This window comes from Condylura cristata, unplaced genomic scaffold, assembly GCF_000260355.1.
Source record: "Condylura cristata isolate star-nosed mole 26May11 unplaced genomic scaffold, ConCri1.0 scaffold00020, whole genome shotgun sequence".
Lineage (NCBI taxonomy): Eukaryota > Metazoa > Chordata > Mammalia > Eulipotyphla > Talpidae > Condylura > Condylura cristata.
In genome coordinates this window covers 13909433-13924931 of record NW_004567121.1, presented here as the reverse complement: position 1 = coordinate 13924931, position 15499 = coordinate 13909433, and the positions used below count along the sequence as shown (strand labels likewise).

General features: G+C 53.1%; 1 protein-coding gene across 2 annotated transcripts in view; it reads left to right on the top strand.

Moving 5' to 3' along the window:
• Positions 1 to 15499, top strand: part of TTC7A (tetratricopeptide repeat domain 7A) — a 103893-nt gene that overhangs the window by 18875 nt on the left and 69519 nt on the right. For both annotated transcript variants that reach the window (XM_004686225.2, XM_012727461.1), the window contains exons 4-5: positions 4976 to 5106; positions 7508 to 7623. In XM_004686225.2, coding sequence (XP_004686282.1) covers positions 4976 to 5106; positions 7508 to 7623 — 247 coding nt within the window. The remainder of the gene's footprint in view (positions 1 to 4975; positions 5107 to 7507; positions 7624 to 15499) is intronic.

Genomic DNA, 15499 nt, shown 5'->3' with positions numbered 1-15499 from the left:
ATTTCACTCAGCGTAATGTTCTGGAGTCATCCATTTATTAATAGGAGACCTCTGGCAGGACTTGACTTCCTTCTGTGAGACTGAAGGATGTCCCCCTGTACACCTCCACCGCCTTAGCTTCGTCCACTCACCCAGAAGTGACCCTTGGGTTGCTTCTTCCCTTTGGCTGTTGCGAATAGTATTGCTCTAGACGTGGAGGCACAAATACCTCTCTGACACCCTCGTTTCAGTTCTTCTGGGTCTGTACCCAGAAGCGGAGTTGCTGGGTTACCTGGTACTTCCATTTTTAATTTTGAGGACCTGCCAGGCTGTTTTCCACGGCTGCCTCACCGTTTTCCACTGCCACAGTTACCCACTTCTGAATGTGACATGTGGGGATTCTTCCCCACCTGGCCTTGACGCTTTCTCTCTGAGGACTGAGCAATGACTGGCGTTTCTTCCTCTCCCCTCCCCCAACACTGGGCTTAGCCCTCTATGGCCTGTGCTCTTGGACCAGGCAGATAGATGCGAGGAAGTGTCCCCTCATCTGGAAAGTTCCCTTGTAGAGGAAGCTGTGTGCTCTCCACCTCTTCTCTAGGGCCCAGGGCTCCGCGGGTGGGGCTTTGGAAGGGCGCCTGTCTGGGAGGTGATGAGTCATATCAGACTGAGGCGACTGGGCAAGCTGGGTGTTGAACCCCTGGCTGTGCCAGGATCAGCTTGCCTCCAAACCGAAAGTTCTGCAAGTTATTAGAAAATTGAGCCCTCCCTGGCACCCAGTGGAGCTGGGTGTTTTCACAGAAAGACCCCTCTGCTGGTGGGAATCATGAGGCAGGACCCAGAGTTTCCTGGCAGCCCCTAACTTCCTGCCACCTGACAAAGCTGTGTTCTAACCATCAAGAGCCTGGCTCCATCCTGGGTCAGGTGGTGTCACCTGGCACTTGTGCAGAAACACTCCCAGAAATTCAAGGGTTTTCAATTAGATGTTTGTGGAGGGGGAAATGGACCTACTTTCCCATGAGTCAAAGAGAGAAAAGCAGGTGCAGAAGCCCCCCCCCCAATAAGGGGAGAACTGGCAATTGGACTTTAGCCCCAGTAAGAAGCTGTTGCCAACTCCAGAAAACTTTGTGGTCTTACCTATGTTGGGAATTAGAGGACAGACTCAATGACCAAAGCACCTCTATTTTGTCCATTCAGTTCTCTGAGTGGGAGCCCTTTCCTTTAAATAAATGGACTGTGTCCATTACTTTGAGACACACTTTCATAAGTGAGGTGCACAGACCTTAAATGGATACATATAAATATCCATGTAACCAAAACCCAATAAAGACAACATTTCCACCACCCAAGAAAGTTTCCGTAGAAGGTTCTTTTTCCACAACGGGTAATGATTGGTTCTTTCTGTTTCTGTAGATTAATTTTGTGTCTTTTGATTTTCTTAACTGTCATGTAAACTACACAGCATGTAGTTTCTATATCTAGCTTCTGCCAAGCATACTAACGAGAGATTCATGTTGTCCATATCAAAATTTTATCCTCTTGTTTATTTCTGACTTGTATTCCTTTGTATAAATACACCTCAGTTTGAGGCACTTTTTTTTTTTCATTTTTAAAAGACTTTATTTATTTATGCATGGAGAACTGGGGTGCAGGCCAGAGGTGCAGGGGCAGTGAGAGGCTTCGCCAGAAACAGAGTGGGGAGCAGAACAGGCATACTGACAAAGTACACTGCTGAGGGGAGCAGCGGGTCAGACAGGAGAGGTCTACTGCCCATGTGGGTCAGCTCCAGGGTGGGGATCGAACTCACATGAAAGTGGCTGTGGGCAGCTTACAGTGCTGCACTTTAACCCACTGTGCCACCAGGGAGGGAGGGCCCAGTTTGAGGCATTTTTGAAGGGGAAGGGAGAGTCCTGCCTGGGGGGCTCCACACTCAGCATCGGCAAGCGAGCACATCTGTCTTTGCGGTCTCTGCGCCTGTCTATTCACTCACTGACCACCAGGCCAGGCTCTCACGGGGTGCGAAGATCAATGGGGTAGAGGGACGTCACACCACAGCAAGAAGGCGCAGCGGGGGAGTGCAGCTGAGCTGTCTGCTGTTCCAAGGTCAGGAGGCCTAAGAAGGCCTCAGGGAGGAGGTGGTTTTGCTTTGAGCTTCCAAGGAGGTGGAGCATAGAGGGTGAGAAGCCTGTGGGAGAGGTCCCGCTGGCACTGGAAGGCCTACTGAAGCACAGGGAAGGCAGGGCCCCAGGACAACCGTATTCTCTGCTCTGCAGTGGCCAGTCCTCTGGACACTTGGGTCTGGCAGCCTGGACTTGCTAAGCAGCCGGTATCTGGACTCAGTTCTGGGTCCAGAAGTAGGCAAGGGAAGCGGGTCGGCAGCTTTTATGGGGGATGAGGGGGTGGGGGTGCAGACAGGGCAGAGAACTGAAACAAATCCACCTGTGTCTTCAGGAGTCGGCTGGTCGACCTGGCATCCGCAGGCCTCTGAGTGGTTTGTGTGTTCGTCCCACCTTCTGGCGGGGCACCACTGGCAGTGAACAGGGTCCTGCCCTTCCTGTCTGCCTTGTGTGTCTCCTGCAGCGTGTCCTCTAGGCCTTCCCCTTTAGTTCTCTCAGGGGAAGAGCTTTTCCCTCTAGGTTGAATCACTGACTGGAGTTACACTGACATTTGGTGACCCGGGTCACTGAGTCTTCATGTTGAGCAAGGAGTCCTGTGCCTGCCTACCCCCAGGCTGAGGCATCCTGACCTTTGGGCTCGCTCACACTGCAGCCTGGCAGAGGGCAAGGTCACTGAATCCCTGTGAGTTGGAATCTAGCCAAGAGAAACAGTCATTCCTTACCTAGTGCTTGCCGAGTACTTTGTACTTTGTCCGGCAGGATCAGACATGCCCTTTTTTCAGCCAGCCTGCTGGTGCTTGCTGAGTGCCTACTGTGTGCCAGCTTGTAGAAGGGTGAACGCAAACCCTGCCTTTAAGGAGGCTTAGGCTGCCGGGGCAAATGTGTAAGTAAATAAGGGTAGGAACTGTTAGATAGAAATAGTATAGACCTGTGCCCAGAGGACGGGGGGGGGAAGGGGGGGGGTGGTAACTGTCTGTTCCAGGGCCTATCAGGAGGAGGCTGGGACAGAAAGTGGGTGGTCCTTTGGGGAGGGCTGCGCTGAGGGGTACCTTCAGGCAGGAGGAGAACTTGAGCCAGGTCAGCAGCTGGAAACAGGAGTCTGAGTGCAGTCAGCATGGTGTCTTAGCTCCAAGAGTAGCAACAAAGTGCCATAACCACAGAGGCTTCTGGAGGTTGGAAGTCCAAGAGCCAGGCACCAAGCAACAGGTTTGGTGAGGGTCCTCTTACAAGTTGCAGGGTGCCTACTTCGTGCTGTGTGCTCAGTGGCAGAGGGAGGAGGGCAAGTGGTTCGAACCTTACCCCCAAATGCAAGGGCGCTTTGCAAGCATCACTTTGGGATGATATGCAGAGTGGACTGGAGTAGACCGGAGGCAGGGAGGCAAGTTAGGAGGCCGAGGCGGTCATCACGTGCAAGAGGAAGCCTGAGGTAAGGTAGAAAGAGGAGGAGGAGGGGAGCTCGGTCCTGAGATGTTGGTGCAGGAGGGCAGGTGAGAGCCGAGTCTGGTCCTGGTGAGCACCTACGCCTGAGTGTGTTCTGGGGTGCACAGAGGTGAGAGGGGCTGGCTCTGTCTATTGGGAGCCCACAGGCCAGCTCAGGACTGGGCTCTCTAGTCAGGTCTGTATAGTTACAAGGGACAGAAACACAACACAGACAGACTTGGACCAGGAAACGTGGCAGCAGTGGGTCAGATCCTTGATCATAGCCTGGGAAGTGTCAGGGTGGTAGCGCTTCAGGCAGGGTGCTCTGTGTCCCCAGAAATCTGCCCTTCTCTGTCAGGCCTCGTCTATACTTGGTGGGGAGGGGGACTCAGTTTTTTCGCCATTCATTCTTTTTCCTGACTTAAGAAAAAAATGAACCCAAATATCATTGTTTTCCTTTGTAGCATTCACTTCTACTAAATATATCAGTGCTTGTTCTTCTTGGCATCTTAAAAACTTTTAGCTAAGGGGGCTGCATGTGGCTTTTTTTCGCTCTCTCTAAAATGATGCTTTAATTTTATATCAAAAACTTTAATGGTAGTAAAAAATATATAAAATAAAATTTACCATGGACCATTTTCAAGTAAGCCGTGCTGACCCCACCCTCACATGCAGCTCCATCCCAAGGCAGGCTGCCTCGCACTTCCAGACTGGCCTGACAAGCCCAGCGGAAAAGTGAAAACTCGGGGTTGGTTCTTCTTGGCCTGACTGTGGGCTCGGCTGGTTCATGTATTTCCCTGGCAGTCGGTTAGGGTCATGACCCTCCTGAGACTGTGGAAGGAGTGCCCAAAGGGAAAAGGAGGTGCTGTTGCTGAAAGAATGGGGAGAAGATGCTGGGGAGTTGAGAATAACAGATATCCAGGGCAATAAGACCTGGATGCGGATAACTTAGGTGAGGCCGAAACTGGTCCACGAGAGGGTGTGTATAAATCCTGTGTGACTCAGGCATCTGCAGGGTGCTGGGGAGTATGGCAGCCCAGAACACCCACATTTTGTCCACACAGAGCTCTCAGCCACTGGTGGGAAGGAGAGCTAGGCGTAAATAGCCACTATCCAATGTAGAAATGGTGAGCGCCTGGGAGCGAATGTTTTCTTCTAGCAACTGGAAGGAGGGTCTTTCCAGGAATGATAGTTCCTGGAAGAGCTGGAAGAGCAGGCAGGGGTTGGACATGAGTGACCACAGTGTGATTCCTCGTCAGCCCACTGCTTTACTCCGCTGCTGCTGCTAATACCATCATGGCTTCCGCTTCCTCCTTCCCCTCCACGGACCTCTGCCTCCCACCTGCTGCTCCAGAGCCTTGGTCTCCTCAGATGAGCCCACCCTGGGTCTTTGGGAAGGGCCTGGAGTCAGGGTCCACCCGAACCCCCAGCAGCGCAGGTCTAAGATGCCCTCTCCCCTGCAGGCCTCTCTCTGGAACGCCTCCCCAACTCCATAGCATCCCGCCACCGCCTGACCGAGAGGGAGGAGGAAGTGATTGCGTGTTTCGAGAGGGCCTCCTGGATCGCTCAGGTGTTTCTACAGGAGCTGGAGAAGGTGAGCTGGGGATGACAGCACCGTCACTGTCATGGCTGCTCTCCATTGAGCACCTGTATCTACGCCCACTGCACCTAGAGGCCACCCTGATACAAATTAGAAAAAGCCCCCCTCTCCATCTGCACCCAGAGATGGACGCATCTGTGGGAAACTGGTTATAGTTTGCTGATCCTGTTAGAATGAGACTCTTGACTGCCCAGTCAAAGTTATGCAATAGCTGAATCCACGTCATCTGTGAGGGGCCAGGAACCTCCTTGGTGAGTTGTTGTTCAGCAAATGTGAAAGCACTATTTGTTTCCATTAACTTGGTTATATCTCACACGGCTCCAGGGAGTAGGTATGGCCTTCATCCCTGTAAAGGGGTGAAGTTTAGAAACTAGACCCTGGAAGGGGCAGTCAGGCTGGTTCTTGTAGACAATCTTCAGGGTCCCATGTGCCCTGGCTGCTCCCTGATGATCTAGGGCAAGGAAGAGCCTGGTCCTGCTTACCAAGCCTTTCAAAGGCCAGCAGAGAGGTGCCAGCAGGAATGTGAAGTTCTCGGGTCACCTCATGTCCCATCTCCCCTCTCTTGGAGGGCCTTACGAACAGTCTGCAGGATAGCAATTACAGGTGAGCATATGAGATGACTACATCTGTTCTCCCCTTCGAGAGGGCTCTGGCTTAACGCGGGGAAGGCAGGTGACCCTCAACAGAGATACTGCTAACAGGCACTGAGTCGCAGCTTTCCTCTGCTCAGCCCGCACACCATTAGCTGGAATGGGCGCTGAAGTTACCCCTCCTTCCAGGCAGTGAAGCTCGGGTTTAGAGCTTCTCAGAGTTCAGACAGCTAATAACTGGCATTGGCAGGAGTTGAACCCTGAGAATGCATCCCTGATGATGTTGGGGGGCGGGGACTGGAGGGGGCGGTGCCTAGACATTCTGTTTTGTAGGTGTCTACTAGAAGTCACATGGGAGGTTCTGTGGCAAAGTAGATCAATCTCAGTTTCCAGGTGAGGAAGGTGATCCTGAGCTAAGCGACTCAGAGTGTAGGAATTATCCAGACCTCATCTAGTTGGGCAAAAGCCAACATGTGAACCCAGCACCCACCTTTGCGATGTTTCCTTTGGAGGGTTCCTCCTCAGCCTAGGTCAGTGCCCCTGTAGCCAGGCTTCTCAGCCTCAGCACTGCTGACATCTGGGGCCAGATAGTTCCTTATTGTGGGACTGTCCTGTGTGTTGTAGAACATTCGGCAGCACCTGACCTGTACCCACTCCAGGCCAGCCTGCATGGCCTTAGCCCCCGTGAGACAACCACAGCTGACTCTGGAGACTGCCAGTTGTCCCTGCAGGGCAGGTCGCCTGCATGTTGACAGTCCCTGCTTTAGAGTCCTGCTTGGTTGGAATTCAAGGGGAAGGAGACGGGTATAAGTGGCTCAGCAAAAACTGGGCAGGAATGTGGACTCTGGCACGTCTACTCGGAGACCTGAGTTGACCTTTGTTGAGGTCACATGCAACTTTTTAGGAAGAGTTCACATTTGTATTGCATGTGGTTTAGAGGAAACTTTGATAAAAAAGAGACTGTTCTGTTCCATCGGAAGCCTAGGTTTTGGACTTTCTTTTTTTTTTTCCTGTTTTCTTTTTTTGTATTTTCCCCTCTTTTTTTTTATTATTATTATTGGTTTCGGACTGTCAAAAGGGGATTAAGACAGTGAACTATAATGGTGTCCAGGGCTGAAATCAGAGCCCAGTGCAGTGGACAGTCAGCCCTCAGAGCTGGGAGGGCAAGAGCCGACGGGATGGAGAAGGCTGTATTCATGCAGAGCTGTGCCCCTCCTCAGACCCAGCCCAACCTCTGAGGAACTAAGAACCTCTTTTAAATCTTCGGTTTCTGAACGATAAGATGGATGACTCATTGATTTTTTTTTTTTAATTGGGTCAGAGAAGGGAGGTGCCCCAATAAAGGCAGGCCTATATCTCTGTGGGGCTGGGTGAATGCTCTAAAAGCTGAGGCGTAAGGACAGCTCAGCCCTGGGGCTGTCTTACATCTCATGGTGATTGGCAGAGCCAGTGTATGGCCGTCATGTGGTAGGCATGGCAAGTGTTTGTTGAATGGCTGAATCAAGAACTGGTAGAGATAGCTTGGAACGTGGCCAAACCTGAGTGTGAGGACCAGGTTTTGCAATCTCAGGCATTTTCTGAAGCTCACTTTCCTAAAATGTAGACAAAACCAACCTTGTAGGGCTATCAGGAGCACCTTTATTTGGATGGGGAGAGGATCCTTTAGAAATGTTTTCAGTTAAAGCGAGTTAGGTTGAGTTTGGCTGAGAAGCACACCACATACGGCTGAGGCGGCTGGGGACCTGGGATGGCGACCCTCACGCTCGCCCCTCAGCCTCTGAACTGTCTCTGGGTTCCCTTCTCAGGTCACAAATAACAGCACCTCGCGGCACCTGAAAGGCCCTCCCCCAGTTGACTTTGAGCTCACCTACTTCCTGGAAGCCGCCCTCCAGAGCGCCTTTGTGACAAACCTGAAGAAGGGGTAGGTTGCCGGCAGCCGAGAGGGGCCTGAAGTTTCCCTGTGGGCCGGGTGCTCTCAACATTGGTTGCGTTCAAGTTGGGCCTCCTCCGGCCTGTGTGTACACGCGCTGCTCTCGAGAGGGCCCATGGGGCTGCTTGTTCACACCTGGCCTTCGGAGGCAGCCTGAGGGTCTTCAGTGGGAAGGGCCAGGCTTCAGGAAACTGCTGACATGATCAAGCCTGCACTGCTTTGGGAGAAAGCTGCTGAGAAGAAACACAGTTCTTTTTCGAAGGGAGGCTGGAAGATGATGTGGAAAGAGTGAGGGGCGGTGAGCTGTGCAGGGGTGCAGGGCTGGGCTACTCTTGGTCGCTGCAGGAGTCTGGTGAAGTCATTTCACTTCTCTGTGCCTCAGTCTCCCCCAAAATCAAATGAGAAGGGTGATTCCCACTCACTCTAGCTTTCGAGGGGTGGTGACATGTGAGGGGCAGTATGGTGAAATAAAGCCTGGTGTCATTTTTGGGGGTGTGACTGTCCCTACTGATGAGGTGGTGGAAAAGCTCGTTATGTACTTGGACTGGAGGACCCTGGGGTCCTCCCCTACCCCAGACCCCATCTTCTGCTTCCTGGGGTTAGCAGGATGTCTTCCTTCCCCAAAGAGCGCAGTGGATGCTTCCAGCTCAGCCAGAGCAGTGGTGTATGAGCTGGGCTGTAGTGTGCTTTATGCGGTGTGTTGGGGTGGTGGTCATGGGAGGCCGGGGGGAAGCTATGCAATCCGCCAGACCCATTGCAGGCAGCTGTGGCTCTTTGGCCTGCAGGACTCCGTGCTGCCCAGCAGGGAAGCCGCCAGTCTGGGTGGGAGCCTTTTCCTGTACCCGTCCACCCCACTCGGGCCACTTCCACCCTGTGCAGACGCTGTGGGCTGGGCCTGAGTGTCCCGGGCAGGCAGAGCGGAGCTTCTATTCAGAAACAGCCAGTCACCGTGGAGCTCAGCACTCATGGGTCAGCCAAGCAGGGGTCGCCTCCTCCTCAGGGGTGAGGAAACCAAGACTCAGGGTCACAGAGCTGTCTTTATTCTGACTGGCCAGAGCCCTTTACACCCATATTCTATTCTTAGTATGATTTATTTTGTTAAATATGACTTAGTTCACTTTTGTAAACTTAACATTCTTTTGATTAGGTGATCCTCACGCATGGTGTCAAATGAAAAAGGCACAGAATACTAGAAAGTAAAAACCCTGTTTTCTGCCTCCATCCCGAGCCTCCCAATCCTCTGTGTTCATTGTCACAACCTCCAGTGTCATTCCAAGGCAATGCCAGCATTTCCGCGTACACAAGCAACCGCTTGCATATAGCATTTTCTTCCTTTGTCAACACGTATTCTGCTCCTTGACTTTTCACTTAAAATTTACCTCTGGGAGATTGTTTATAATGGAGCTGCTTTTTCTTTTGCACAACTGTGTAGTATTCTGTAGTGTCATTATTATGACTTTATGTATGTCTTTCATTTTCTTGTGGACAGATACATAAAAGGTTATTTTATTTTATTTCATTTTAACCATCACTAACCAGATGGCATTCATAGTAATGCCCTAGCCCACTCAGGGCTGTGAGCCGCCATCCTCCTGCTTAGCTCTCTTTCTCATGAAGTTGTTGGATGTGAGAATTGAGGGATGATGCCAAGACCCCTACTGTAGGTGGGCTCAGGGTTCAGCAGAACATGCTGTCAGCTGTGAGCCGGGCCCTGAAAAGTCCAGATACAGCAGAAGTCTGGGCAGAGGAAACAGGGCGGGGACCCACAGGAGGGTCTATGGCCTTGTGCCCTTGGAAGCAATAAGTTAAAGACCCCCAGACCTTTGCGACAGCAGCTCAAAGGAGCGTGAATGAAGATAATCAGTGTCCAGATGCGAAGTTTTCCAGAGTCCCTCTGATACGGTGCCTTTTTTGGGGGGTGGGTCTCTGGGGAACCAGTGCTCTGGGATTCTTAGGGAACCAATAGGACTGAAAGTCAGGGTTTTTCCACTCAGTAGATTCCTCGCCCCGCCTGGCAGCCCTGTCCCTTTGGTGACAGCCCCTTCAAGGTGTCGGAAGGCCTGTACTTGAGTGTTCAGTTGCCTGGAGGAAAAAGAAGTGGACTCCCCTGTCCAGAATATGGAGTGTGCCCTGGTGAGGCCACTTCCAGGAGGCAGAGGTGCCGAGATGGCAGTTGTGGACATGGGCCTCTGGGGACTGCCATCTGGGCCTAGGCCCAAAAGAGACCCGTGTCTCTTCTCTCCTCTGCCCTTGTGTTAGGGTGCTGCATGAGTCCTCTTCCAAATGGTAAGAGTAGGATGGCAGGACCCCAGCCAGGAAATAGGCTGTCTCCCTGCTTTCTCCTCATATTTGAGCACTACTAGAGCCCCTGGCTCATCACAGCTGCTTAGAAAACCAAAGGCAGTGTTATCAGTTATTTGCATCCCTTTTCATGGACATCCACAGCTGTGCAAGCTACAACCTGCCTCTTCACCCTTTTTTAATTTCTCAAGAGCCAGGCCAGCGAGCCAGGGGTATCCCCATCTGGGTCACGTGAGTCCGGGCAGCACAGAGAGCAGAGGTGTCAGGCGCCCTGACCCTGGATCCCGGGAGCTGAGGCCTGGGGAGCAGGCTGCCTCTGCTCCAGCACCATCATTCTCCACTTGTTGTTTCAGTGAGCTGATAGCCCTCCGGGCCAGTTCCTGTTATTATTGCTCGGCACTGCCCCCCACTGCTGCTTCCGGCTGGAGATGCTATGCTAGGGTCCCGGCCCTGCCTCCCCCCAGGGGCGCCCCTCCACCTGCAGTCAGAGCTATCACAGAAGAACAGGGGCGACCCTCAGCCTCTGTCTGCAGAGATGTGAAAGGAGGGGCAGGACTTGTTAGCCAGAGGTGCTTGCACACCTTCTGGAGCCCAACATGAGCCTGGGGTAGCTGAACTTCTGCAGCACCAGGTCACCTGCAGCCTGTTTTTGCAAATAAAGTTTTATTGGAACATGACCACACCATTCAGTTCTATATCGCCTCACCCACAGAACTGAGTGGTTGCAGTGAGGGCCGAGTGGCAACGCCTAAAATAGCCACTCTCTGGCCTTTTTCAGAAGTCTGCTGCTGCCCAGGTCCTCTGGCAGTCACAAAGGGAGGAGGTGCCCTCTATGGGAGAAGGGGGTTTGTGGGGAGAGGACAGTTCTGACTCAGTGTTTTGTCCCCATGGTTCATTCTTTCACAAATATCCGCTATGCTAATAGGCACTCTGGAGTAAATGCAGATTTGTGCTGGCACTTGTTAAGTGCTTTGCTGGCATGTGTATTCAGTCTGCGGAAGTAGGTGCTGTGTTAGCACCCCCATTTACAGGTGGGAAACTGAGGCAAGAGGACATCGTGACTTTCCTAGGCATGCAGTACTGTGGGTCAGAAGACGCTGCTGCAGCCTACAGGGTGCTCAGAGCCCCTGAGTGTGTTTGGGCCTGGAAGGTGTTGTCCCAGCCTCTGGTCTGAAGACTGTGCCGGACACTCTCATCCGGAGGAAGTCAAGGCGGGGTCTGGGAGTTGCAGGCCACCAGCCACCCAGAGCAGGTCCTCCTTCTCCCCTGCCCCCTCTGCTTTGTCCCTCCTGCAGCTGTGCAGGCACAAGAAGAGGTAAGGAAAGAAAAGACAATTGAGTATGATCTGAAAGACTTTGCTAACTCCCCACCCACCAGGGCCCCCACCTTCTCCCTGGGGGCTGCCTGCTCTCCTCCCCACAGCTGCATTTTCTCCAGGTATGATGAGGCTAAGTGGCTGTCAGAAACTGCCAGGAGGAAGGGAAAGAACTGCAGTACATGGCCACCTATCAGGGTGCCCCACGTGGCCAGGAGGCAGCGCCCTCTGCCGGAGGTCAGGGGGCCCCATTCACTTGTCACTTGTGGGAGCCAGAGCCTCAAAGGGGTCGAGTCTAGCCCTGACCTCACCCTCTGGGCTCCCAGCTTCAGATCTCAGTGGTCTGGAAACCCAGGCTGTTTCCAGTTTGGGGAGGCAAGAGCAGCCTGGGTGGCCCATGGGGTGTGGAGAAGGACTGGCCCTGTGTTGGTGGCCAACCTTGACCCCGGCCCCTGAGTGACCACTCTTGGTCACTCTCAGAGCTGCTCCTCCTGAGGCCCCCTGTGCCCCCAGAGTGCGCCTGCTTCTTCTCTGCTGTGGTCTGCACTCTCAGGCTGTGCTTGTACGTGTGTGAGAACACACGTGTGTGCACGCACGTGGACGTGTGCACACGAGCTTGTGCACACGTGTGTGTGTTTCATGTGTGTGCGTGTGAACAGCTGACTGTATCTGCACTACTTCACCTCTCTAGGAAAGCCCAAGCCTGCAGTTACTGTCACTTCTGTCCCTGTCACTTTGCTCCCCTTCCGCAGTCCTCTTTTCCTCCTGAAGCACAAATTTCAGTCTTTACGGCCAGGATGTTGCCGCCTCTTCCCAATAACCAGCAGGAATAGAAATGGGGTCCTTTCTTTGCCAGCAAACAGCTCAAATATTTGAAGGCCAAATGTGAGCAGCAGTCTCTACGTAGCAATTTAGTGCTTCTGTCCATTTCCTGTGGCCTTGTGCAGCCCAGAAGTGACCTCAGAATGTGGCAGATGTTTAAATTAGGGATCGCAGCCTGTGTGCTGACCGCACTTTAAATAATTGTTTTACATCCTCCTCTTACTAGCAGCTAATATTCATTGAACATATAATGCTGCCAGGAGATTGCTGGTGCCCTGCATGTAATCCTGTGAAGGGGGAACCAAGAATACCCCCATTTCTGAGGGAAGGAGAGGTTAAGTAGCTTGTCCAAAGTGGGCTAGCAGCTGGAGAGCCAGCTGGCTGGTGCAGAACTGGGTCTGCCCAACCCCATGGCCCAAGTCAGGCTCAGCCTGCAATACCAGGCCCACACCCCCAAGGCCCAAGGCCACGGTCAGCCTGCAGTACCGGGTCGGCACCCCGCTACCCTGGTCTGTTGGTGAACTCTTGTGACCAGATGTCATGGTCTTCAGATCTGAGTTTCATCTCCCTAGGTGAACCACCAATTCCAATATCCATTTATACATCTGTTATTAGGAAGTTCAAAAATAGTGTCTTCAGCCCAGTGTCTTCAGCCTTTGTTGGGGGCGGGGCTGTCCTGTGTGTTAGAGGCGCTCATGCCATCCCTGGCCTCCACCAGCTAGGTAGGAGAGGTTCACCCACATATACACACATCAAGGGTGACAGCAAGAAACACCTGCAGACTTTGACACATGCCCATAGGTGGGGTAAAATCGTCCCCATTTGGGAACCGCCTTATCTGAGTCTCAGCCTAAGGTGTGCGACGAGGGCAGACGAGGGCCCAGATGCCATACTCGAGGTCATCTTCTCCAGGACCGCTCTGAGAGCTCTCTTAGAGGGCAGAACCATTACTTGTCGGCCAAACTCACCCCCACTTTTCTGGGCTCCTGGAGTATTTAAGAAGAGGGAGAAACCCTTGCCTTGTTCAGAGACACCGTGGCCTGGTAGGGCAGAAGGGGCCAAGGTGAAGAACCACAGAGAACAGCCCAGCAGCAGTAGCCCCTGAGAACCCCATGGAGGCATCTGCCTCATGTGGAGTTGCGGCCAGGACCGGGATGGGGTCCCTCCTGACACAGCTTATGTCCCAACATGGAGTGGCCAGCCGGGGAGCCAGGTGTAGCCGCCAGGTAGTGCTCTGTGCTAGGGGGCAGAGGAGGCACAGCGGGAGACAGGGTGGGTTCTGAAGGCTTCTGAGGGGACAGTTTGTCCCGGGGCGGGGGCTGAGGTGCTGCCGGAGTGTTAGGAAGCCTTGGAGTCTGTGGCACAGGGAGAGCTGCTTGGTCAGGTGGATTCTGAGACCCAGAGCTCATTTACACGTGGGCTTGGGTGGACTCAGCCTCCCGCAGGCCCAGAGACAGGTGCGTGGCGCTTGGGACCAGCAGCCCACAGCCCTGCCTGCTCCCGGTGTTCGGCCTTCCCCCTACAAGGATTTGATCATGGAGAGTGGTTTCTCCTGTGTGCGGAGTGGGTATGGTTGCCTGTGAAGCCTGGCCTCCCCCTGGCCGGCTGGGTCTGAAACCGCTGCCTCCGTTACTCATTCAGTGTGTTTGGAGACTCATTTTTTCCAAGGGCCTTGCCCTGTTGGTCAGCAGTTACTTTCCCCAGATGACTCCTGCCTCTCACTGTGGCTAACTGACCCGGGACCAAAAGCACTGGTTTAAAGGACTATCTGGTATTGGGAGCCCCCCTCCCAGAGATGAGTGGGGTCCCTGCGGAGAGCGAGCCCCTGGGGGCTGATTGCACTCGCAGCCACCAGAGGGCAGCCGTGCACTCTGGTTGGAGCGGTGCCCTGGGCTGTCCTGAGGCTGCCAGTCGCCAGGAGAGGGCACCTTTCTGATAAGGGGAGGTGGAGGGGCAAGAGGAGGCCTTCGTTGTGCAGCAGCTTGGGACTAGGGCAGCAGGGCAGACTGGGAACAAGGGAACGCCAGGGAAGCTGCTGTCCTTGTCACTGGCCCTGATCTCATCAGGCTCCAGTCTGAGCATCTCCCGAGAACAAGACCTTGAGCCACCTGGAGGAGGCAGGGGTCATTCTCTCTGTTTTGTTTTGTTTTGTTTTGTTTTGTTTTTTCCCCTTCTGCCTAGAACTGCAGAGCTCATTCTTGGCTCAGGGTGGAGAGTAAACTTGGGCCAAATGTGTTAAACCAGGTGCGCTGTATGTTTTGTGTATGTTCTTTTAATTTAAAGAAATGTTTTTTAATTCCTAAAGCAATATGTGCTTACTGTACCAACACCAAACAATAGAGAAGGGAGGGTGTGTGTTTTCTGAGGGAGTTTCCGGGGCTTGGCAGGTTGTCCCGGCGCTCTGAATCACATTTTGAGGCACAGGGAAAACTCAGAGACTCACTGGGGAGAGCACACCCGCCAGCCCCTCTCAGCACACAACCTTTATAGTTAGCTCCCGTTGCCCATCTGCCGCCTCACTAGAATGGAAAGAGTCCGTTTGCCTGGACAGCCTCAGGGCCGTCCGCGAAGAGCGTCACAGCCTTTGTGGGGCAGCGGTGGCGGAGTAGAGGAGAGCATGACTTTGAAGCTGATGGTGTGGGTCTGTGGCGGGAGCAAACAGCCTCCTAAACACTTGGACTTCGCCTGGCCGTGCCTCCTGATTCAGCCTTCTCGCTGTTAGGACCCGCCAGCGGGCTGTGCTCTCCTGGGTCTTTGATCATCAGTCTCCTGCATGATTAGCAGGGCCCTCGGCTCCGGTGTCTGCTGAGGCTCCATTTATAGGTACAGTATATTCTCATCCTCTGTGTCAAATCAAACCAAACAGAGAAAAAGTGGTGAGCTCTTGCTGCATGCAGAACACATTGCCCCCTCGGTGGAAATCAAGGGTATGGCTAGTTTAACACATCAGTGCGCTTCTGACACTGGTGTGTATGAGATGCTCAATACTCACTTCTCTTCATTCATTCCACTAGTGTTTGTTGGAGGCTTATTGAGAGTGGGGCTGGTGGCCTTGGTATGAGTAGGCACTTTGTAAAACCTTAGCCAGTTAAATGCCTGAAATTCCAGTTTAAATGGCCAGGAAATTGTCACTGTGTCACGTCCCAAAGCAGCAAGCTTTGCCTTTCTCCTGGGCCTTGTTAGTTCAAAGGGAATAGTGTCTGGGCTCCTTGGTGCCTGTGTTAGGCCCACCTCTCCCTTGTGGTGGCCTAGGAAGGCAAGAGTCTGCCAGGCTCACATCTCACCATTGGAAAATGGGGATTGATTAATCTGCAGTGATTTCAAGTGACTTCTATTCACAAGACTTGTGCTAGGACCTGGGATACCAAACTTGCTCAGAAGCCGTGAAGACTGAATGACATGAAGTGCTTCAGGGAATCTGCCTGTTGG